General features: G+C 38.3%; 1 protein-coding gene across 2 annotated transcripts in view; it reads right to left on the bottom strand.

Annotated features, from left to right (window-relative positions):
- Positions 1–6,059: 6,059 nt before the first annotated feature.
- The window catches only part of Oxnad1 (oxidoreductase NAD binding domain containing 1), a 37,599-nt gene continuing 18,562 nt past the window's right edge, over positions 6,060–25,096 (bottom strand). Inside the window, exons 6-9 of one of the 2 annotated variants that reach the window (XM_047532398.1) lie at positions 17,094–17,235; positions 10,947–11,189; positions 10,069–10,177; positions 6,060–9,483 (exon numbers count right to left, since the gene is read on the bottom strand). In XM_047532398.1, coding sequence (XP_047388354.1) covers positions 9,329–9,483; positions 10,069–10,177; positions 10,947–11,189; positions 17,094–17,235 — 649 coding nt within the window. In that variant the 3' untranslated portion in view covers positions 6,060–9,328. The remainder of the gene's footprint in view (positions 9,484–10,068; positions 10,178–10,946; positions 11,190–17,093; positions 17,236–25,096) is intronic. The other variant, XM_047532399.1, reaches the window with a different exon arrangement.

Consider the following 25,096-nt stretch of genomic DNA (forward strand, 5'->3'; position numbering starts at 1 on the left):
GTCATCCAGACATAAAACAACAAAGATACTACAAAGTGAAAACTTACTGCATATCAAATGGATGGACTTAGCAAACTTCTACAGAATATTTCATTCAACAACAGCTGCCCATGGAACTGTCTTCAAAATGGATCATCTTTTAGGCCACAAAGCTAGTCTTAGAGATAAAGGGTGAAATAATTCCTTGCATCTTATCTGATCATAATGGAATACAATTACAAATCAACAGCAAAAAATAGAACAAAACAAAAAACCCAACCTCCCTCCCACAAAAAACCCTACAGAAACTACACAAACACATGGAGATTCTTAGAATCAAACAAGAACAGAAATACAACCTGTGGAATAGAGTAAAGGTAGTTCTAAGAGAAGAATTTATAGCTATGCATACCTGCATAAAAAAAAAATCAGAATGATCTCAAGTACATTACATAATGATACATCAAGGTCTTAAACAAGAACCAATGCCAGAACCAACAGAAGGAAAGAAGTAACAAAATGAGAGCTGAAATTAATAAAACAGATTTTTTTAAGAAGTATTAAAGTTATCAATAAAAAGTTAGCTTTGAAAAGATGAGATTGATAAGCCCCTTAAAAAAGACTTAATAAGGGCTGGGGAGATAGCTCAACTGGTAGAGTGCTTGCCTCACAAGCACAAGGCCCTGAGTTCGATCCCCAGTACCGCAAAAAAAAAAAAAAAAAAAAAAAAAAAAAAAAAAAAAACTTAATAAAATCAGAGATAATATAGGGGATATTACAACAAACACCACTGAAATTCCAGAAGATCATTAGGAACTATTTTTAAAATCCATATTCCAATCAATTGGAAAATCTAGAAGAAACTAATACATTTCCAGACACACATGACCTACAAAGTTGGAACCAGAGCCTATAGAAAATCTAAACAGACCAGTTTCAAGCAATGAGATAAAAGTTGTAATAAAAAAGCTCCCAGCAAAAAGCCCTGAACTAGACAGATTCACAGTTACATTTTGCCACATCTTTAAAGAAGAACCAACACCAATACTCTTCAAATTATTTTGAGAAACAGGGAGGGAGGAACACTTTTAAACCCATTCTACAGAACCAACAACACACTGATACTAAAAGATAAAGACACATCAAGAAAATAAAATAAAATTTATATATCCAATATCCATGGATATATACAGGTACAAAACTCCTTAAAGAAATACTTGCTAACTGAATTCAGAACACATCAAAAAGATCATACATTATGACCAACATGGCTTCATCCAGGGATGCAAAGGATGGTTTGACATTTTTATATCTATAAATATGCCACAAAAACAGAATAAAGGACAAAAACTACATGATCCTCTCAACAGATGTAGAAAAAGCCTTCAACAAAATGCAACACCCCTTCATGACGAATCCCTGAAAAAACAAGATACAGAAGTCTAACAAAAGTATATATGACAAACCCAAAGCTGAAATCATGTGGAATGGGAAAAAACTGAAAATGTTTCCCTATAATCAGGAACAAGTTAAGGATGTCTGCTCTCACTACTCAATATAGTATTTGCAATTTTATCCAGAGGGATTGGGTAAGAGGGGGAAATAGAAAAAGTAAAATTATCCCTATTCATGGTATGATCCTATACTTAGAAGATCCTAAAGGCTCCACCAGAAAATTTCTAGATAAATTCAGCAAGTAGGAGAATTAAAAAACAAAAATCAACATACAAAAATCAGTAGTTTTTCTATAAACAAATAATGAACCTGCTTAGAAAGAAATCTGAAAAACAAGTCTATTCACAAAGGCTCTAAAATCAAAAACAGAAACATAGGATAATCTACCTAAAGAGGTCAAAGACTTCTACAAAGATAATTACAGAACACTGAAAAAAGAAATAGACATTAGAAAATGGAAAGACCTCCCATATGTATGGGCAGGTAGAATTAATATTGTTAAAATGACCATATTACCAAAAGTAATCTACAGATTCAGTGTAATCCCAATCAAAATACTAATGATACCCTCCACTGAATTAGAAAAAAAAGTCCTAAAATTAATATGGAAGAACAAAGACCCAAAATAGCCAAAGCAATTCTGATTGAAAAGAGAAATGCAGGAGGTATCACAGTACATGATTTTGAATTGCAGCTCAGAGCTTCAGTAAAAAAGTAAACAGCATGGTACTGGTATAAAAACAGTAATCCAAAGGAACAGAAGACAGAGACAAACCCAGATGCAAAGGCACCAGAAACATTAGTTGGGAGAAAAGAGCCTACAGCCTTTTTAACAAATGGCACTTGGAAAACTGGATATCCATATGTAGAAGAATGAAATTAAATCCCATTTCTCACCCTACATAAAAGTCAACTCAAAATGGATCAAAGTTTTGGGCATTTGATCAGAAACTCTACAAGTGCTAGAAGAAAAAAGGTGAAACACTAAGTTTTTTTTTTTTTTTTTTCCCACCTTGCTTTTTTTTTTTTCACTAACAATTTTACAGGAACAAACAATGACTTCTTCAGTAAGACTCATAAAGCTCAGGAAATAAACCCAAGAATCAATAAATGGAATGGCTTCAAATTAAAAACCTTCACACAGCAAAGGAAACTATTAAATTTTGTCCCATCATCCCAAATACTGGACAATTATTTCAAAAAAAACAGAAAATTTACTACCTGTAGTAACTTTGAAACAAATACTGTTTCTAGAGTTCCATTCTTTTGGGAAAAGTAACAGAGTATTTGAATTTTTGGTGGGGGCGGTGGTACAGGGGATTGAAGGTAGAGTGCTTAAAAAGTGAACCGCATCCCCAGTCCTTTTTTACATTTTATTTAGAGACAGGGTCATCTAAGTTGCTTTGTGTCTCACCAAATTGCTGAACCTGGCTTTGAACTTGCAATCCTGCTGCCTCAGCCTCCCCAGACGCTGGGATTACAGGCATGTGCCATCCAGCCCAGCTGAAATATTTTAAAATTCATTGTGAAAACGACAAACTTTACTTCAAAAGTTACTTTTACTAAATGTTCAATTGAACAAAACAGTACATGCATAACTGAAGAAATGCACTCATGAAAGCATTTTCTAGAACTAGATTCTCATTTTATTTCAAGGAATTTACTGTATTTCAAATGATCAAAGTTACCTGTCGTATAAGCAGGACACTGGGACAACGTATACTTCATGATAGTGTGTACTGTACTGCATGTGTTACTACCTGACAAACACTAACATGTTGCTCTTTGTGGTTATTTGCTGACAAGTTGTGACTAGTGTTTTCACACTCTGAAGAATATATTAGAGAAAACATTTATTCTGAATGCTTCAGAAAAATAAAATCTCTGGTAAATTTTTGGCATCTCTGAAGAATATTTGACAGTGGGTGAAATGATCATCATGTTATGGACAAAACTCACTGAAACAATTTATAAGAGGTAAGCCCATGCGATTCAGCTACAATTTGGGGCCCTGTGCAGAATACAGGGATATTGCTCTGACTTTAACTTGTATGAGGGAAAAAAGTGTTCAAGAAGGATCCAACAATAATCTTTTGCTTGAGAGTAAGGTCATTTTACCTGTTTGAAAAGGTAGAGAATCCACAATCACACTCACATTTGACAACCTATTCACTAGTTATGACTTGGTACACCTTCAAAACACTGAATGCCAAGCTAAGGGCACCATGAGGGAAAAAAACCAGATTAAACAAGGGTCCTCTGAAACCAACAACACTGATGAAAATGCAAGCTACAATTTCAATACAAATGCTACAAATTCAATACAAATAATGAAATTCTCATTGCAAAATGATTTGATAACAAACGTGTCATTGTTGGAACAACCTATAATACGGTGGAACCACTTGGCAAAGTTCAAAAATGCAAAAAAAAAGTAAAATCGATATACCTCAACCAAAGGTAGTGGGTGTCTAACTTTTTCAATGGTGATGTGGACAAACACAACTGGTTTCCAAATAGTCCACTTCTATTAGAGGTAAAAAATTATAATGGTCTTTGTGTAGTCAAATAATTGTCTATTAGAGGTAAAAATGGTATTGGTCTTTGCACAAATAATTGATATAGTCATCATAAATGTAAGGATTATTCAAGATGTATGAACAAAGACAAGAGAGATCTCAAAAAGAGACATGTGCTTAGTGTACCTAAAGCAATGTACGGAGAAACCATCAGGAAAGGTCATACTCCCAGACCTATTGTCCCAGATGTCGATTTGACATGAGAAGCATTATTCTCAAGTGGCAAGAACAACGTCAAAATAAGCCACGTTGTGCGAAACCAACAACATATTACAAAAATGTACTGCAACCCTTTGAAGTGCTTTGCTCCTTTCCACCACATTGTTGAACACATCATTAAAAATCACTTTTTATATCGCATGTTTATATTTGCCCAATGTCCCATTTACAGGATGGCTTACATACGTGTGTGATATACACATGTGTATATAAGCTATCCTATACATTTACACATATACTATACTGTACCAGTGTCCTATTTATAGGACAATCTGCACTATTGTTCTTAATGACAATAAAGAATAAACTCTAGATTATGATTTCATTCTATTTTAATGCACCTGTGTCAATTCTGTTGAAATATTTGCAATTGAAAATTTGGGACTCACTGGGTTAATAGCGTGGACAGAGAGCCTACAGAATGGGAAAAAATCTATCAGCTACTCTTCTGACAGAGGACTAATATCCAGAATATATAAAAAACTGAAAAAAAAAAATCAAACCCAATCAATAAATTGGTAAATGAACTAAACACACAATTCTCAAAAGGACAGACAACAATTATATGAAAGTGTTCAACAACCTCAGCAGACAGGGAAATGCGTATGAAAACTATGCAGATGTTGTCTCACTCCAGTGACAATGGCAATAATTAAGAATACAAATAACTGTCAGCAAGGATGTCATGAAATGGAACCCTTATACACTGTTGATGGGACTTTAAATTAGTACAACCACTATGGAAATCAGTATGGAGGTTCCTCAAGACTAAAGCTACCAAATGATCCAGCCATACTACTCCTTGCTATTTACCCTGAGGAATTAAAGTCAGCATACTGTAGAGATAAATGCCCATGCTTATGGCAGCACAGTTCACAACAGCCAAGTTATGGAACCAGCCTAGGTCTGTCTATTGAATGGATAAAGAAAATGTGGGGTGTATATATATTCGATGGAGTTTCATTCAGCCATGAAGAAAAAATTATGTCATTTGCAAGAAAATGGATGGAAATGCAAAGCATTACATTAAGCAAAATAAACCAGACTCAAAGTCAGGGGTTGGGTGTTTTCTCTCATATGTGGGAGCTCTAGAGAAAAAAAAAGGAATCACATGAAAATGTCTAGACAGAACAACAGGATAGAGGAAGGAGAGGGAGGAGTGGAATACAAGGGGAGGTAATGAAACGGTTCACATTATGTCATGTGCATGTATGAATATGCCACAATGAATCCCACTATTCTGTATAATTATTATGCACCAATAAGAAAGTTCTTAAAAATAAAAACAAGTAAAATAAATGGTATTTTCTTGACTCCACTTTCCTTTCCAGCTACGGTTCCATCTTCTTACTTCCTTTACAATAAAATCCCTCAAAACTATTATTCATGCTCACTCATTATAATTTCTCTTCTCCCAACTCTTCCTAAATCCACTCCCAGGTTTTTACTTCTACCATCCACATTATCAAGATCACCAAGGGTTTCCAGTTGCCAAGTTAAGGGTCAGAACTCATCTTTCCTGCCATAGGAACTATTTTGGTCAGCTTTTTGGCTATTGTGACTAAATGACCTGACCAGGATAACTACAGAGGAAAAGTTTATCTGAGGGCTCACAGTTTCAGAGGTCTTAGTCTTAGTCCATAGAAGGCCGGTTCCATTCCACAGAGCTCGAGGCGAGGCTGAACACCATGGCAGGAGAGGGTGGCAGAGGGAAGCAGCTCACATCATGGTGATCAGGAAGCAGAGAGACTATACTCTCCAGACACAAAATATATACCCCATAGCCACACCCTACCACTTCCATTAATCCCATCAGGGATTAATCCACTGATTGGGTTAAGACTCTTACAACCTAATCATTTCTCCTCTGAACACCTTCCTGCATATGAGTTTTTGGGGGACACCTCACATCCAAACCATGGACTTTTGAGGCCACGAGGCCAGTAAGGGGCAGAGGGTATGCAACACAGAGGATCATAGAAGAGAATCACTGTGACCTGTGTTGAGTATGATGATTCCATTATGGTCATGTTGAGGTGCTGTATCTATTAGAAATACACATTGAAGAATTTATGTCACCAAAGTTGGAGGATGGATGCATGGGAATTCACTCTACTATCTCCTCTATTATGGTATATGCTTGGAATTTTTCTTTTTTTTTTTTAGTAGAGGCTATTGAACAGAATCAGGCTCCCAGTGAACATCTCCAGGCTCTGCGACCAACTGAAGACATCCTATTGGTGATGATGTTCACCCTGCCTTGTAGAAAGCCCCTGTGAGGGTAAACTATTTAGGGAAGGCCAAGTACTTGTTTCATTTTTCTAATGCACACTGGTGACCATACCAACATTTAAAATTTGAGCAAGACTCATACTAACCTATTTCTTGTCATGAGAAACATTTTCACAAACTCACAGGGCCAAAGGATCCTTAATGAGTCCTTTAATTCAGCTCGTCTTTGTGCAGACCGTTACATAACAAATATTTATAAAGTACCTACTATGTGCTACGTATAGTGCTAAATGACAGATCCCTACCCATATGATAATTACAAATTACTATACTAAGTCATCAGGCCTCTTGAAATCCTTTCTGAATAGGACAAGGAACAGCAAATTAATAATGAAAAATACCCATGCAGTGTGTTCGCATGGCACTTTACATGTGATCATATTTAATCCCTGTAACAGTCCTGAGGGAGGTAGTAGTTATGTTGCCTGTTCACCTGTAGCTGCAAGTTGGTAATTTTAAGTGAGGCACAATGCAGTTCAGTGAGTTGCTCAAGGTCCTCTACATAGCAGGTAGTATAGTTGAGATTTGAACCTGGGCAGCCTGGCCCAGGGGCTTGCTCTAGTCTATTCTCTTCAGTAACCACCCTATAAATTCCAAGCCACCCTAGCTATGGTCTGCTCACTTGGAGTACCAAAGACAAGTGGACTGGTCTGGCAGGTAAGGACAATAGGACATTCTTGGCCAGCAGAGCAGAAAACAATATTCAGCACTGAGCATGGGAACGACAGAGCTGAAAGGAACAACACTGCAGGCAAACAAAGGTCAAGACCTGGCCCATCTCAGCAGTTCACAGATGGTGACAGTGAGTCCGCAGCAGGGTGGCAGGCAGAGCTGGGATCTCCAGGACAGCTGGCCCTTGCTCTCGGACAACAGCAGGCACACAGCATGGTGCTGGCTGGACAGAGGCAGGGAGCAAACTCCCGCTATGCTCCTATTCCCTGCTGTAGAGAGGATGCTCAGCCTGTACCTCCACTCCTGACGCAGAGGCCTGGGCTGGGTTCTTTCTCTGTGCCTTCAGGTCTCTCCCCTGCCAGCTACCTTCACCAGTTGGCAGAAGAGCCCCTGAAGAAGACCCCACACACCTGAATGTCATCATGCTGTGCTCCTGTGCCTCTTGAGTACTCAGCTCTCAACCCTAGCCTTCAACCAGGACACTTTGGATCCAACTGGTAAGTCAGGGCTCCCTGTGGCAGCTCAGAGCTTCTGACATTCCCCTCACCTCTGAAACTCAGGTGATCATTTCCCAGAATGCCCATCAGGCTAAAAGCCCCTCTATTCTTCCCACTGAATTCAAATCTGAATCAAATAGTCATGAGCCACATAATGACATTTTGGTCAACAATGAGTCACCCTGCACTTTCACCATATAACAATTGATATCATAGCCATCTGAGTTTGTGAAGCATCATCCTGATGGCCATATAATAATGAAATCACCTAACACCACATTTCTCAGGACATACCCCAGTCACTAGGTGGTACCTAAATGTAATTGACAAATAATCTCTGCTTGAAACCTGATGAAACTCAAAACAGTACAGAGCCTACAGTGGTGATGCCAGCCCCCTTCAGGGGTCACCAATTATGTGTTCAAGCCCTGCAGTCCCTGGGAGGCTGCAACAACAAAGAAAGGGCAACTTGTCTTCTCTCATCAGCTCAAGAACAGAATCTCAACTGGGCTTTCCGAGTCTCTAGCACTTTCTGAGTCTCCTTGCTAGGCTCCCTTCACCCTGTACTGTCCTCCAAGTTGACAGCCTTGGGTCTAAGACCTCTTGTCACAAAAAGAATGGCCAGCCCTCAGGCAGCCCATGAACTTCTTTTGGATTTTAAAAAATCTTAAAAATAAAAAAAGGCAAGAATTACAATCTGCTTTTTAGCAGTTCCAACACAGCAGCCTTGGGATGAATCTATACCACTCTTTCCATCTACTCTGGGAATTGCCCCATTAAGGTATTAAAACATTATTGCTTTCTCTCAGTTATCTAGCCAGTTATGTGTTCTGTACTGGCTGGTGCCAGGTACAACCCTGAAAAAACAAGGAAATAAATAGCAGAGGAGCAGAATTTTTAAGTGGCTCTATCTCCCTAACCAATCCTATGCACACTCCCACAGCCAGACAGTCTGGGAAGGCAGATTCAACATGGAACACAGCAGTCAACACCTTTGTCCCAAACAAGCCACCTAAAGCAGTAAGAGAGCTAAGACATCAAGAGCTTCACTAGGGAAAAAATTAACAACTGGTCATGATATGTAGGATGTCAGCAAATATGCTAGATATTCAACTCCCTAAAGCAGTTTTCTTAATTTTCCATTTCCAAACTCAGCTCTGATGTTCAAATAAGGCTTCAGGCCATGGTAAAAGTTAACTCAGGCATTAAAATAATTTTCAAAGTAAATTATTAAGAATGTATTTAAAATTCTAAGTTCATTGAATATAAGACATATGGATTGCTGTCAAATAATTTAAAGATAGTCTACAGTTCACACAAAACCCCACAATTTCATGATTAAACCTAAGTACAATTTTTCTTATAAGGGTAATGAAACATCTGTATTGAGATAAATAATTATTGATAAAAGAAAATCAATATAGTAAAAAATAGTTTGATCAATGAAGTCTTTGTAAGAAGTTTCTGTCAGCCAGTTTTTCTTTTATTCTCCAGCTTGTCATTTAGTTCGAAGCCTTAAAAATTATGACAACTCAAGTAGAGGTAAATCCACCTTGCCACAGAAGATATAAAGTAACATCTCTTACTCTCTGGAATGGATCTCACTTCTTTCTTTTTTCCGCCTTTGCCGGCTCCCTACCACCACTTCTCAAAGCAAATGTGTTCTTTGGGAACATGGTTGTTTTCCAGTTGCTTGGAGAAAAAATCTGTCATTGGAGGTGGGCCACAAATATAGAACAAAGTCTCTTTTGAAATATGGTCTTTTATCTCTTCTTCTGTTATTCTTCCTTCTACCAAAAAACAGAATGAACACCAAATTAAGCCAGACATTATTGGTATTCTGAAATGAGGATGGATTAACCACAACTCAGCAAAGTGTTTACTTGCTGTAACTCAAGCTCAGTACATCTCCAGGATTCTTAAACCTAGGGGAAGCTAATCACAGTATACTGCAGAGAGGGCCAATACTGGCCTTTGGTTGAGATGTAAAGCTGTCTTCAGCAAAGTAAATAAAACTTTTACCAAAATTCTTCCAAACAGGGGAAACCACAAGTAATTTAAATGATCATTAATAGCAAATGGAATCCATTCAGCAAGGATGAAATATAAGTTTTTCATGCACAGTATAGTGATGATGCAAAAGCTTCCTAAAATATGTGAAAAATAAAATTTTAACATGGACAATAGGAAACCTGGATGTACAAAAATCCAACTAAGTATTTCCTTATTTTTCCTTGATGAATCATTTCTCAATTCCCGATAGTGACATTCCCAGTCAGCAACTCCCAACGATAAAGCATCTATGCCCAACTAATGACAGCCCTGTCCACCATAAAACTGCATGGAGACAGTCAAAATATCTTTAGGGCACTCACCCGTGATGTATGGCTTAAGTTCGGCACTGATTTGTGTAGTCTGTTTTGTAACATGCAAACTGCATGCAATCTTCTCAGGAAATTCATTTACTAAATCGAAGATATTTTTCTGGAATGTCAAATATATTTGGTCACACTACAATTTTTAAATAATCAAAACAGATGGGCCCAACCATTGATGCCGAACCACAACTCACATTCTACACACGTCTGTCGCTCTTGCTCTACTTAGAGAGATATTGTTTGCAGCCTAGCAGGCCAGAGCATTCAGAGTACAGAGGGCTATTTGGCTTTAATTGAAATCTGAATATGCTAACAAGCATATTACTAACTCTCAGGGAGTTTTTCTTTTTCCTTTTTCTCAAGCATTGGCAATTAAGCAGCAGTTTCACTGACCACAGTTGTCTTTTAACTGTTTCTGTTCTTTTGTTCACTCCTGCAGCTGCTAAGCCTTCTCCATGGAATATACTTAGTTCCAACAGATGCAACTGCTGGGGTTTCATTTACCCAGCTGGGTCCAAACAATCTAGGTCTTACCTACTCCTGTGACACACGAGCCCACTTGTGGGTCTCTTGACTTTTCTAGACTCACAGTGTCATCATGACTTTCCTGTCACCTGATCTCTTAGATTCCTTCCCACCCAAATCCACCTCATCCCGTCCCTTAACAAAGAGCCTCCTCAACACCAGTAGTTTTAATTGTCCTGGATAAGACGTGTCAGTTATTTCTCATTTGAGCATTATTAAGCCTTGCAAGCCTTTTGCTTGAACCCCTGCAGAGAAATCAGAACCTAGAGAAGAAATGTTTGTGGATGATTAACACCACCACACAAGTTTGCTTACAGCAAATGATGAAACATACATCTCCCACCCCTTACCTTAAACAGGAGTTCACTGGTATTCTTTGCACTGTAGAACAGTTTTATTGTTCCTATCTCATATCCACTTCCTTTGTTTGCCCGCTCGCGGTGGAGATCTGCCGAGTGCCGCAGGATGGAAAGCAGGGGGTTAATTCCAACTCCTCCTGCGATCAACACAAGGTTTCTAGGGGCATCTGTGGGTTGAGGGTCAAAGAAGAAATCTCCACCCACTCTTACAGCCACTTCAGAGTCAAGTGTACACTAAGACAGGAAAGAAAAAGATCTTTTAGTCCTTTATAGTACTGGTGTTAAACAAAATGTTCCACTTTAATAAAACCCACCGAATCCACCTTCTGCATTTTTATCACTATTTAGGACTATTTGTATAGCTTGCTCTCAGTTGTCCTAGGACTCTGAATTACTTCCATTTGTACATGATGCAGGCCATTTGTTGCCCAACCTCTGTGATTCAAACTGCACACCCACGCCAGTACTGAAAAAAGGGGACTTGCTTCAGTGATTCTGCCATTTGTTAACTTCTCAGGTAATGAAGTTGAAAAAAGTGGTAATGGACTCCAGCAGAGGAGAGCTCTGGAGTATGGGTCTCCTTTTATCCAAGTGGTATTCCTGTGTTCTGATCAAGGCTAATAGAGGCAGGATGGAACAAGTGTCATGATGTAGGGTGCTCTGGGCTCATCAGAGCTGACAAGTATACTGGAGTCTCCCTCCTAATCCCAGGCAGGGTACAGTCAGATCAGTTTTGCAGGAATAGACCAGCACTGCAATACTGTTCAACACTGCTCACTTCTCCCCAGAGCATCAGAAACAGGCAGCTAGAAATCACACCAGGAGTGAGTCTCACACAGACCCACCCAGGTAAAGGAATTATTTGGTGAGGTCACTTATACCAGAAATACCACCAGAGTTTAACACTGGTTCTCAGTGGGGCAAACTGCTCCTGATGGGGTGTTTCGAAAACTTGTGGTGTGTTGTCACAACAATTTAGGGAACCCAACTGGCATTTAGGGAGAAAAAGAGATGTCAGATGTCCCACAAAATTAGTGAAGTTCTAGAGCTGACACCTACTAAACCGATGGTTAAATCTGCAGGAATTTTGTGAGCCAGTATCTCCTGGTAGTATAAAGGCAGTCATTGGAGTAGTTACAGCACAGAAATCAGCAAACAATACAAATCAGGGCTATTTTATTCAGGGAGTTGGCTGACCACCACACCATTATCTGCAGCACACAGGACTGTCCTGACAGTGACTTCTGAATGGCCCATAGTTCATGCACAGATGAAAGCTGGTTTGTAATGGTCTGAGACGTTTGAGACTAGCCTCTAATTTATTTACAAATAAACTCAAGACTTTTTGGGGGGGGTGGGGGTACTGGGGATTGAACTCAGGGGCACTCGATTACTGAGCCACATCCCCAGCCCAATTTTGTATTTTATTTAGAGACAGGGTCTCGATGACTTGCTTAGCACCTTGTTTTTGCTGAGGCTGGCTTTGAACTTGTGATCCTCCTGCCTCAGCCTCCCAAATCACTGGGATTATAGGCGTGCGTCACCATACCCAGCTCAGACTTTTTTGTATAGGTTTTATCTGGTCTTAATTTTCCAGAATGTACCACTGCGTAGATTTTATTTGGCTGTGTTCAGAACCTTATCAAACATTCACTGTGCTGGAAAACCACATGCTCTGGTGGTGACATGTTCTTTTGTCACCTATATACCATTTCTGTATCACCATTTGCAGACTGGGTATTCATGATTATTCTATGTTTAGGAACAACCACTGAACCACTCCATTCTATATCTAGTTCAGATATGCTTACACATTTATATAATGAAATACGTATTCTCTGATCACTTTGCTTTGCTTCTCCTTTGTAGTATAGTTTCTTTTTAAATTTATGTGTCTCAATTATGAATTTCATTCATAATAGTTCTATAAAGGAGGCAATGAATCTGACAAGATTGAGAATCCCTTCCTCATTCTGGAGAAAAACATACTGATCTTAGTCAAAGGAATGAATTTTAATATAGCTCAATGAAATTCAGTAAGTCCTTTAACTTCTGAGCCTTTGCGGCACCTGCCCTGTCCACTTTCAGGCTGTTGTGGGCATCAAATGACTCACAGTAGGGGTAACTCCCTGCTGGTATCAGGCTCTATGTAAGAGGGTATTTTCATTATTGTGGCTGTCACAGAGAACAGGTGGTGGGTGGGCCTGCTTCCTTCTTTCATCACTAAAAAAACAGAATCTAGGAAAAAGAAATCTGTATTAAAAGCATAGGTTTGTCCCATTACATGTTCCTGGTGTAAATCAAGTAAATGAACTCTCTCAAGTATTAACATACACACATCTTTTGAGGACCAAACCTCTGGCATTCATACCTTGGCAACTCATAGGGCAGGTGAGTGGCAAGTACTTTTGGACAGGAATTTTATTTGAGGCTCTATACTTAAAGACTAGTTAAACTTAGAGAAAAATAAGGGAAAAAATGAAAATTATTTGAATTCATAAAATAGGTCATTTTTGGTAAACAACTGTTAAATGAATGGAAATCCTTTCTCTGAGGGGAAAAATGTCTGAATTTAACTATTTTAAATATGCAGGAGATTGTTATATGAGTAAGTGGGTTTTCATTTTGACAAAAGAAATTAGCAGCAAGGGAGCATTTGGTTAGGAATCACAATCTAGGAATGGTTGCAATGACTACCAAAGTGCTTTAAAATGTTCCTTCAAGTCTTGAAAATAGAATCTAAATAAGAAACTCTGCCAAATTATGACAATTGATTTCATCTTCCTACATCTTCCATCTCTCTTGCTTTCCCATACACATCTCTCTTTATAATAAGAATCTGAGAGTAAAAGACACTGAGAGAAATTATTTTTTCCAATGGCCATCTTTGATGTGCTTAGCAATGACAATAAAGAAAGCTGTTAGTTCACTGTTTTTAGGAACTAGAGTATGTTCTACCCCAGAACTGGCAAGAACATATACCCCAGAGAAGGATAATACCCAAGAAACCTGTCTTTTTAGTGACAAAAATATTCAATAGATCTATCTTCTAATTTGCTAGCATCTGGAAAGAATCAAAAGCCACCTTTGTCTCTTGTCAATCAATAAAAACTGCCAGGATAGCAAGAACACAAGACTAAAAAACACTGCATAGCATAACATGTAAGTAAAAGGACATTACCTTCAATTACATAGAAATGTATCAACTTCGCATATAGATTTTGTACTTATGAAATAAAAAGCCTTTCCACAGCAACTGAAGCCCAGTACACAATAGCTATCCAGAACCCCTTACCCTGCCAAGAGCTTGAGCCAAAGCCAATAAAATAAAGGAAGACATTTATGGCACTTTATCCCATGTCTCAACAGAGCAGCTTGCTGCCACCCAGACACTCACGTGCCTCCATTGTCCACCCTAATAGCTTAATAAGACAAATCCTCAGGAGGAAAATAGCCACCTGAAAGTGGTTCCAAGGAAAATCTGACTTCATAAAGGCTGTTTGTAACTCCCACTGGGCAGAGAACAGGCACCACAATTAGGAGGTGCACTCAGGCAATGCCACTTTGAAATTTTCTACAGCCTCTAAGAATAAGTTCCTTCATTGAAATGCCAATGAGGCATGAAACCTAGCAGAGAGGGCTGGACCAGCACCAGGTCAGGTCATGTGGGTGCCAAGAACAACTGCAGGGCAGCGTGTGCATGTATTGTATGCTCACACACTCACAGAGCACTAGGAACTAGGATGGCAGTGCTCACTTGAAATCTGACAAGGGGCAAGTAGACATCTTGTTGGTCTCACCCCAATGGCATGTTTTAGAGACTCAGAGAACCTAAAGACAGTAACGGGTTGAAAAATCTACAGATAATTCTGAAAAGGAACGAGGCAGCTAAGGTCATACCAAAGGAGACTCAGAAGGTAAGAGGATAAAAATGTGACAGGATACATTTACAGTGGAAATGCCAAGGCAAGCAAGCACCTGGGGACAGTCCTGAACAGACACAGTGGACATGTAGAAGGACATAATATCCTTTGACATCTTCATATCCTTTTTAGTGAAGTGTCTATCCAATCCTTTGCCCATTTAAAAAATTTATTGATTTTTGAGTTTTTTTTTTTTTTTTTTTTTTTTTTTTTTTTTTTTTTGAGTTTTTGAGTGTTTGTATAAAACACTCTGGGTACAAGTCCTGTGTTGGGTATCTGATTTGCGAAATTTTCTCCCAGTCTATATGTAGGTTATTTTTAAATTAAGTCTTTTGCAAGTAAAGTTTGAATTTTGATTAAGTCCTATTTTTTTTTTTTGACTCTTGCTTTCAGTGTCATGTCTAAGAACTCTGCCTGCCCTCAAGTTCTCAGTATTTTGTTTGTTCTAGAACTTTCAAAATATGTTTACATTTTGAGTTAATTTTAAATTTCAAGTATAAGGTTTAGGTCAAACTCTTTGTTTTGCTTTGCATATAGATGTAAAATTATCCTAGCACTATTTGTTTAAAAGGCTATCCTTTTTCCACTGAACTTCTTTAGTACCTTTGCAATAAATGGCCACATTACTGAACTCTATATTCTGATCTGTATCTTTTCACTAGTACCCCAATATTTTGATTACTATTGCTTTACTTTTAGCCTTAAATTTGAGTAATGTGATTTCTACTTCTTATGCTTCTTTTCCAAAACTATTTTGCTATTCCATTTTCTTTTATTTTCCATATAAATTTTAAAATCATTTGTCTGTATCTACAAAAACTCCTGTTAAGATTTTGATTAATGTTATAATAAATCTAAAAGTCAATGTAAGGAAGAGTGACTTATTATGTTGAATCTAATTCATGAATATTTACTCACGCCTTCCTTGATTTCTTTCAAGAAATTAAGATCAAATATGATCTTCTGGAAGAACAATTATCTGCAAGAAGGTTCTGTATTGGGGGATGGGACAAGACAGTGTCCTAAGCTAGTTAGTTTTACCAGAACAGCAGCTTTCTTCAGCCACTACAAGGGCATATTACTTCCTACAAATATGGCGGTCAATGTGATTCTTTGTGTGCCCTCTCTCCTAAACAAACTGTGCTGCAACCAGGTGGGACTTCTGCAGTCACTGAATTCAACCTTGTTTCCAAACTTAGGCAGATAAGAGATATGTCTCACCCCAACACATGTATTTGTTGGTGCTCTGTAGGATCCACTACTATTGGCCTTTTTCTTCTACTTAGTCTCATGTGACTCCTACATAAACACAATTCTTTGCAAAATTAAAAATATACTGGAGTATGTTCCAGGTTCTGCTGAAAATAAGGTTTACGTTTTGTTTTTTGTTTTCCTTTGTTGACAATGATTTCCATGAAAATAAAGGGACAGTACTAAATTTTTTAAGCCATATTTGTATCATACATTTCTTTTTGATAAAGGAGATTTTTTAAAATTCCTGGAAGAGGATGGAGGTTGTTGGTAAATATAGGAGGCACACTCTAATCATAAAGAGGATGGCAATAAAGGAGACAAGGGTCAAAAACTAAGCAACTGATCTGTTCTGAGTTCAGGTTTTGTTATCAGAGTTCTAGCAATGACAGGCAGCTTACATAGGATTTGGTTGAGCCCTGTGGTAATGTATGTGTTAAATATAAGTATGCAGTTACATTTGGATTAGCTCTCAGAATGCTGTGTGAAGAGCTCTCCAGGGGCTGAAATGGAAAGCACCATGGATTTAGTTGTTCTCATCTCTAGGCACCACAGTATTATGTAATCAGAGGTAATTTCCCCTCTGAATACTGGAAAAAATGATAATTTAATTTCCTTTATTTTGGATGATTATAGTAAAATAGTCTAATTTATAGATTTACCATTTATATAACAAATGGTCAATTTTCAAAAACTTGGATAAAATGCAAAATGTTTTAAATTTATAATAGTATTTCACCAAATATTGTTTGGTGAAGACAAACTATTTCCAAATCCCAGTACTTCTGAGTCATACTTAACATACCAACAAGACTCTTTCTTTACCCTTTCTAGGAAACTATGTGTGAACATGTACCCTTTATACTCAATACCAGGGTTTTCAGGTGGATCAAGTGAGCCAAGCACAAATGTGGGGGAGGCAGAGATGCCCAGATCTCCAAATATAAAGAAGGTGGTTGCTTACCTTATTGTGAATCCAGAGGGCAGGCGGGTGGTTCGTATATTTCACTGCCAGCTCTATCATTCTCTCTTGCTCTAGTAGTCTGGGACTGGAGCATATTGAAAACCCACCAACTACAGAGACTCCTGGAATAAAGAAATCAATCCTAAAAGAAAAGATAAATAAATAATTACTGTTGAAGCAATTCTAAAAACAGGCAGAATAAATGAAATTGACAAAACTTTAGTTAAATTGACCAAGGAATAAAAAAAGATAAACTACTAAAATTAAGAATAAAAGAGGGGTTATCATCATCAACCTTACAAAAATAAAAGGAAAATAAAGAAATTATATAAGCAACTGTGTATCAAACATAGTTAACTTAGATGAAAAGCACATATTCCTAAAAAGACACAATTACCAAATATTATTCAAGAAGAAACAGAAGGCCTGGATCCATAAGGGGTCAAAGGACTGAATCAGTAATTTTAAAACTTCCACAAAGAAAAGATCAGGTCCAGATGGCACTACTGGTAAATTCCATTAAACATTTAAAGTAATGCTAACCTTTCACAAACTCTTCCAAAAACAGAACATTTTCTTATGCATTCGATGAGGCCAGTAGTGTTACCCTGATGCTGAGATCAAAGACACTGCAAGAAAACTACAGAACAATACCCCTTCTGAATAAAGATTTTTTTAAAAATCCCATAAATACAAGGTTTAACATTTGAAAATCAATCAATGCAATACTACTTAATAGAATAAGGTACAAATCCCACATGATCATCTTACTAGATGCAGGAAAGGCATGTGATAACATGCAACACTCTTCCACAATAAAAACACTCAAGATACCAGGAATGAATGAGAACTTCTTCAAATTGACACGGGGTACCTACAAAACACCCATGGCTAACCTTATAATTTAATGATGAAAGGATGAAAATTCCTCCCTACAGGAATAAAACACAGATATCTAATCCTATGACTTCTACTCAACACTGCACTAGAGGTTTGGCCAAGGAAAGCAACCAAGAGAAGAAAATATGAGACATTCAGATTGGAGAGCAATAAGTTGCGGATGGCATCATCCCATGCATAGAAAATTGAAAGGAATTCACTAAAAATATATTAGAATTACTAACTGCAAATAAGGCTGTAGTATTTCAGTATACAAAAACAAAACAAAACAAAGCTATTTCCATACACTAGCAGTGAACTATCCAAATGTGCAATTTAGAAAAAATTCCTTTTGTAATAGCATTAAAAAAGAACAAAATAATTGGGAATAAATTTAACAAGTACCTGAAAATTATAGAACATTGAAAAAAATTAAAGATTTAAATATGTGGAAAGACATTCCACATTCATAGATTAGAAGACAATATTGCTAAGATGGCGATACTCCTCAAATTTATCTATAGATTCAGTGCAATACCTACCAAACCCCAGGCTGGTTTCCTTGCTGAAATGGACAATTTAAAAAAATTTCAAATGGAAATTTAAGGAACCCAGAATCATTAAAACAATCCTGGAAAAGAAATTTAAAGGTTGAAAAAGTTACCACAAAGTTAGGGTAATGAAGACATGGTACTTGTGTAAGGACAGGCATAAAGATCAACAGAAAAGAATTAAGAATCCAGAAATAAACCCTTACATTTATGGTCAATTGATTTTTGACAAAAGTGCCAAGACAAATCAATGGAAAAAGAATAGTTTATTGAGTAAATGGTACCGGGACAACTGTATATCTACACGCAAAAAATAAAATTATGTTGGGACACCCGCCTCATACAAAAAATAAAACTGGAGCAGAGGTTTAAACAATAAGAGCCAAAATAATAAACTCCTAGAAGAAAACCCAGGAGATGATTTCATGGCAATGGTTTCTTAGATATGACACCAAACCACAAGGGTAAAACCAAACAGAGACTAGACGTCATAAAAATGAACAAATTTGTGCTACAAATATGGTCAAGAAAGTTAAAAGACAACCCACAGAATGGGTCCCTTAGTAGAATTACACATCTACTAAGGGACCTGTATTCACAGATTTAAGGAATCCCTCTAACTGAGTAATAGAGAAAACCCAAACTTTAAAACAAGCAAAGGGTTTTAACTAACATTTCTTCAAAAAGGATATTAAAAACACTAATAAGGGGGCTGGGGAGATAGCTCAGTTGGTAGAGTGCTTGCCTTGTAAGCACAAGGCCCTGGGTTCGATCCCCAGCACCCAAAAAAATAATAAATAAAAACACTAATAAGCACATGAAATGATGTTCAACATCATTAGTTCTTAGGGGAATGTAAATCATATCCATAGTGATCTACCACTTCATGTACAATAGGATGACCATAATCCAAAGGTGAGAAAACAGCAAGTTTCATGAGAGCTTGGAGAAATAGGAACCCTTACATAATGCTAGTAGAAATGTCAGATGGCAAAACCGCCACTTTAGGGAACGGTTTTGACAGTGAATGAAAATGTTAAACAGAGTTACCATATGGCTTGACAATTTCACTCGTAGGTTTAGGCTTAAGAGAAAGGACAATATATGTCCACTCAGAAACTTGAACACCAATGCCACAGCAGCATAATCCACAATAGCCCCCAAATGGAAACAAGCTAAATGTTAACTGATGAATAAATCAACAAAATATGATATGTGCATATAATGACATGAAGTACTAATACATGCTACAACATAGTTGAACCATGAAATCACATTAACTGAAAGAAGTCAGATAAAGAAGTCACAAAAAGATCACACAATTTATGTTTCCATTTATATGAATGTCCAGGGAGATAGAAAGTAGGTCCATAGTTGTCTATGGAAGCAGGAAGATGGGGAATGAATGGCAATTGGTACTGGGTTTCTCTGTAGGATGATGAAAATGTCCTAACATTTGATTAGACTGATGAACAAACAACTCTGAGTATACAAAAACCCAGTGAATTGTATTCTTTATATGACTGAATTTTATGCATTAAATTGTATCTCAATAAAATACTTTCAAAAGAAGTACAAAAAAGAAGGGGACAAAAACACTTCTGCTGGTATTTTGCCCAACTTAAATAGGCTGATAGGGTTTTGTGTGTTCTGAAAGGCTTGTTTCTCCTTTTCTTCTAACCACATCTTACAGCCTAAAACTCTTAGGAGTTTCAAGTTTCCAAAAATTCTATGCCACAGAAATCCTTTTTGGTGAGAATTATAGGAAATGCAACAAATCTGGTAAAAAGGACAGAAAAATTTATTAGAACCTGGCATCAAAAAAAAAAAAATTCTCATCCCCATGTCTTGGAAACTTTAAAATTCATTCTAGATGTTTCTCTGCCATCAACAACAGAAAGTATCTCGTTTCCAGATGTTTTCTTATACACTGCTTAAATGAAAAGCACAAGGGGCTTCCTATCAGTTTGATCTATAACCTTAAAATATATTTTACTCTAATCTACAGCCTTAAATATTTGCTCATTTTTTATAGTTTTTAAAAACAGCTCTAGCCGGGCACAGCAGTACATGTCGGTAATCCCAAAAGGCTCACAAGTTCAAAGCTAGCCTCAGCAACTTAGCAAGCCCTGTCTCTAAATAAAAAAATAAAAGGGCTGGGGATGTGGCTCAGTGGTAAAGCACCTCTGGGTTCAATCCCAATACCAAAAAAAAAAAAAAAAAAAAAAAAAAAAAAAAAACAGCTCTAGATTAGAAGTGCTCCAGGAAAGGTCACCTCCCCTACTTTTACGACTTTCACTCGACTCTCCTCCATGAATATTTTCATTCCCCTTTCATTTTGGATGATATAAAAACTGTAAACACCATAGTACCCATTTATTTACATGTGTGCCGTATGCTATCAGAAAGGAGAAACAGTGTCTACCCTATACCCACGTATAAAAATAAATAAAATCAATGAGCTACTTTTGTTGCTTCATCTCCTGAACTCCAGCACCCTCTGCTGCTCGATGCTGATAAATTCCTTTTTCTTAGATGAAAGGGATCAACCCTTTTTAGTAACTTCAGAAAGCTATTTTCAGGAAAAAAAAAAAAAAAAAAACTCCTAAATTAAAAGATACAGAAAAATTCAAATATATTAAAACTCTGATATGATAGTACTTAAGAAAATATGCACAGTACATATTTCATAAAATACCTGTCTGTGAAAGAATTAAGCTTTAAACACAAACCTTTAAAAAACACCCTTTGTAGGATTAGGCACTCTGGGAACCCTGAGCAGAGGCCTCTACTATGTATAAGCAGAACTGAAAAGGGATCCAGGTATGTAGTAAAGCAACACGTTCATGTCCAACTTTGACATGCCAGGCAGCGAAGTCCCATCCACAGAGATGATCTCAGTGCCCAGCACACAGGGCATGCAAACCATGGCCAAATGACAATGATATTTATGAGATCCCAAACTCTAGTCCCCTGCTACAGCTCTCAGAGCTCCTCACTTGTGTGAACACCATTGAGAGGACCTGCCTACCACAGACAGCATTGCAGTGGGAGGTACAGAGACTACGGTTCCTGCCCCCAACAAACGCATTCTAATGGGAGAAAAAACAACACATAAATACATATAAGTGGGCTATGATAAAATCTGCTTAAAGTAGGGAGACAGAGCAGAGGCGGGATAGTCAGTTCTACCAAGAGTGAAGGACTTAAGAGGGGGTGCTATTTAAACAGAGTCAAACACAGTGCAACAGAGGACAGAGCCTGGACGAAGAGCAGGGGAATGCACACTTTGTATGGTTGTGTGAAATTCAGTGCTACTGCACCCAGCCGTGTAGTTTGTAGGCTGTCTACAACACAGTGGCCCTACTCAATGGTGGGTAGTATCTAATCTTACTTCTCTTATCTGCTTCTTCTTGGTGTCCTCCTAGTAGGCCCCAAAGTTGCTTTCTAGCAAAGAAATTTATATCAGGACCAAGTCTTTTTGCTGCAAAAATGCTTTGGCCTCGCTTCCTCTCAGGCACGTTCTGGACAGCCCAAAACGGACTGATCACTGACAGCACCATCGGTGATGTCATGTGGCAGTGTGCACTCACTCACCCACTGACTTAACCACAGCTCTAAAGACAGAACCAACATCTCACTGCAGGAGAACTGGCCAAGAAACTAACAACAGGAATCTGACCACTGGGTTTCACCTGTCCAGCTGACTGAGTGAAACACTAATTATTAACACAAAAAGCTCATGTTTGGTACAGCAGAAATGTTCAGAGGTGAAATGATTAGAGAGAGCTGTAACCTCATCAGTGGATTAATTCATCTGATGGATTGATAATTTGAATGGATTATTGGGTGGTAACTGTAGGCAGGCAGGACAAGGCTGGAGGAACTGACACTGGGGGTGTGCCCTTTGGGATTATATCTTGTTCCTGGCTCCTAGAGTGAACATACAGTCTCAGTTGTGCTCTCTCTCGCACATGCTCTCTCTCTTTTGCTCTTTCTTGCTTCCATAAGTTGAGCAGCTTTCTTCTGCCATCCTTTCCACCATGATGTTCTGCCTCACCTTGAGCCCAGAGAAAGGAAGCTGGCTAAACATGGATTGAAACCTTTGAAAGTGCTGTTCTTATTGGGTATTTTCGTTATAGTGATGATGAGCTGACTAGTACACTAATAAAAAATAAAATCAAACTAATGAAGTTAACATTAGTCATTGTGAAAAAACACCAAGTAGCCCCAAACAGGAACACTACTGCTCCCTCTTTAAAGATGTGAAAAACCAAAGCCCAGAGGAATGTAGAACAGCCCACATCACAGAACTAGCAAGTAGGCAGACTTCTAACATGAACAGGGCAGTCTCTAGGCATGAGGCCACAATGCCTCCCTCTGGGGATGGACCCCATCCACAGCAGTTCAGTCACTGAAGACAGGTGGCAAGTACCACAGTCAACAGAGTCATCATACCTGGCATGAGGACTGTTGGTGCCATACTTCAGCCCTGAGAGGGAGTGCCAATCTTTCCACAAGGAGGGAGGAGCCCTGACAAGGTCAAGAGCAGGACTCACAAAGAAGTTGGTTGCTAAGCAAGTTGTCAACCTACTGGTGAGAGGAGTCCAAGAGGTTTAGCCCTGCTCACATGAAAGATGTTTCTGAGATCGTTTCCTCCTGTGGCCTTTCTATCTGGGTTGAATTGCTAGAGCTCATGAACTGGTTTCCCAGCATAGGAACCAGTTCCCTTTGGAATGCCCAGTAAAAACACTGTAGTGTAGAAAAAGCCCCCTAAGGTTTCTCTCTGGTCTGGGCTGAAGGGGTCTACATGGGGATGCGCAGCCAGAGCTCCAGTTGGTCATGGACAACATTTATTTATTTATTTAGAGTTAGTCCTGGTACCTCATTCTGAGAGTTTGGCAGGTGTCAGAGGCTGTCAGTCATCAAAAATTTCAGAGACGTGGGACCATGGCCCAATCTCTCACCCCAGAGATGAGCTCAAGAACAATCTTCTCTTTACCTCTGATCATCCTAATGGCACTGAATAGAAGGTGGCCACATCCCAAATCCTTCTTTTACTAATCCTTGCCTTCTCCAAAATGTCACATGGAGGTTACTACTAACCTGCTCACCTAAGAGCACAAAGCAATCCTAGCAACAGCAAGGAACAGGTGGACAACACCAACCTACGCAAAATGGTCATTTTGTAATCATAAAGTCAAATACCAAAAAGAATTCACAACTCCAGAGCTATATAATAAGTCAACAACAATAAGGGTGCAATCTTTTAAAAGGGGAAGAGTTGAGGACCAGACCCACAGCTGGTAGGAAAAGGGTCACTGCCAACCAGACAGTGATCACCACCCTCATGTGACTTCTGAAGCAAAAGTCAGTGAGGCATCTACTAAAACCAATCCTAATGTCAATGAAAGGAACAAATCCATTCACTGGAATGAGATACCCAACACCGGCTCTGAATAACTTTCTCTTTAGAATCACAAGGGGACCCCATTTCTATATACACAGTTAGGGAATGATGACATTTTTCCTATCAGGTAACTGCAGTCTGTAAGAGCTAATGCAACTGCAGGCACACCATGGTTGGTGGAGCATTTTAACCAAGGCACAAGCTTTTTCTACCCAGGAGACTGGAGTCGGAGTCTTGGCAGAATTCAGAGTTGAAGTCACAGAGACAATGCTGTGCACAGGACACAAACACTTCCACAGAAGTGAAATATGGAAAAACAGATCATTACAATTAAAGTTTTCACTTTTCAATGTAATAACTGCTAAACCATTTTTGAAGGGTAAATATGTTGCCCACCCCCTAAAACTGCCAAAATGCATTTAATATGTATCACCGAACATGTGCAAAGATTGCAGTAAATTGCTTCACAAACGCAAATTATTGCAATCAGCATCTTGTTTTCTAGTTCTAAATTCAAAGGCAAACTATTAACACAAGACTGCTAACTCTTGCTATTATCACACTTGCTATTATCACACATCCTCCTCCTAACAAAACCACATCTCCAGATGGACTGCCAAAATTAGTCAAGTGACTCCTAAGAAATACTATGGAGATTGACATACCAGAAAACTCATTTAGAAATGAATGCTTTATTTAAATAAAGGACACACACACACCCAAACACACCTTTCCTAGGGAAATACAAGTTGCTTTATTTACAATTCAACTTGAATTGCAGCTCAGTGAGGCCATTCCAAGGAACAGTGGGACAGCTGGCCTACTAGCTTGTCAGCATACTGATTAGTCCTTAGAGTAGAATGGAACAGACTTAAGATCTGTGTGTGAGCTGGGTCTGACTGGGGAATCCTGAGAGTAAACTACGCAAAATATTTAAACTTAACCCAGGCAAGGTATGAGTAACACAGGAATTCAGTCGAGAGGATGATATAACTGGTTCTTCTCTTCAGACTGCTTTGTCTACTCTGTATTAGACACACACACACAAAAAAAAAACTTAATTTTTAGAAATCTATGAATTCCCAGCAACACAAAACTCAGGCAGATTAGATTACTGCAATGCATTCTTTTAGGAAGCATTCCTGAGAGCATAATAATCAGAG

Source organism: Sciurus carolinensis, chromosome 17, assembly GCF_902686445.1.
Source record: "Sciurus carolinensis chromosome 17, mSciCar1.2, whole genome shotgun sequence".
Classification (NCBI taxonomy): domain Eukaryota; kingdom Metazoa; phylum Chordata; class Mammalia; order Rodentia; family Sciuridae; genus Sciurus; species Sciurus carolinensis.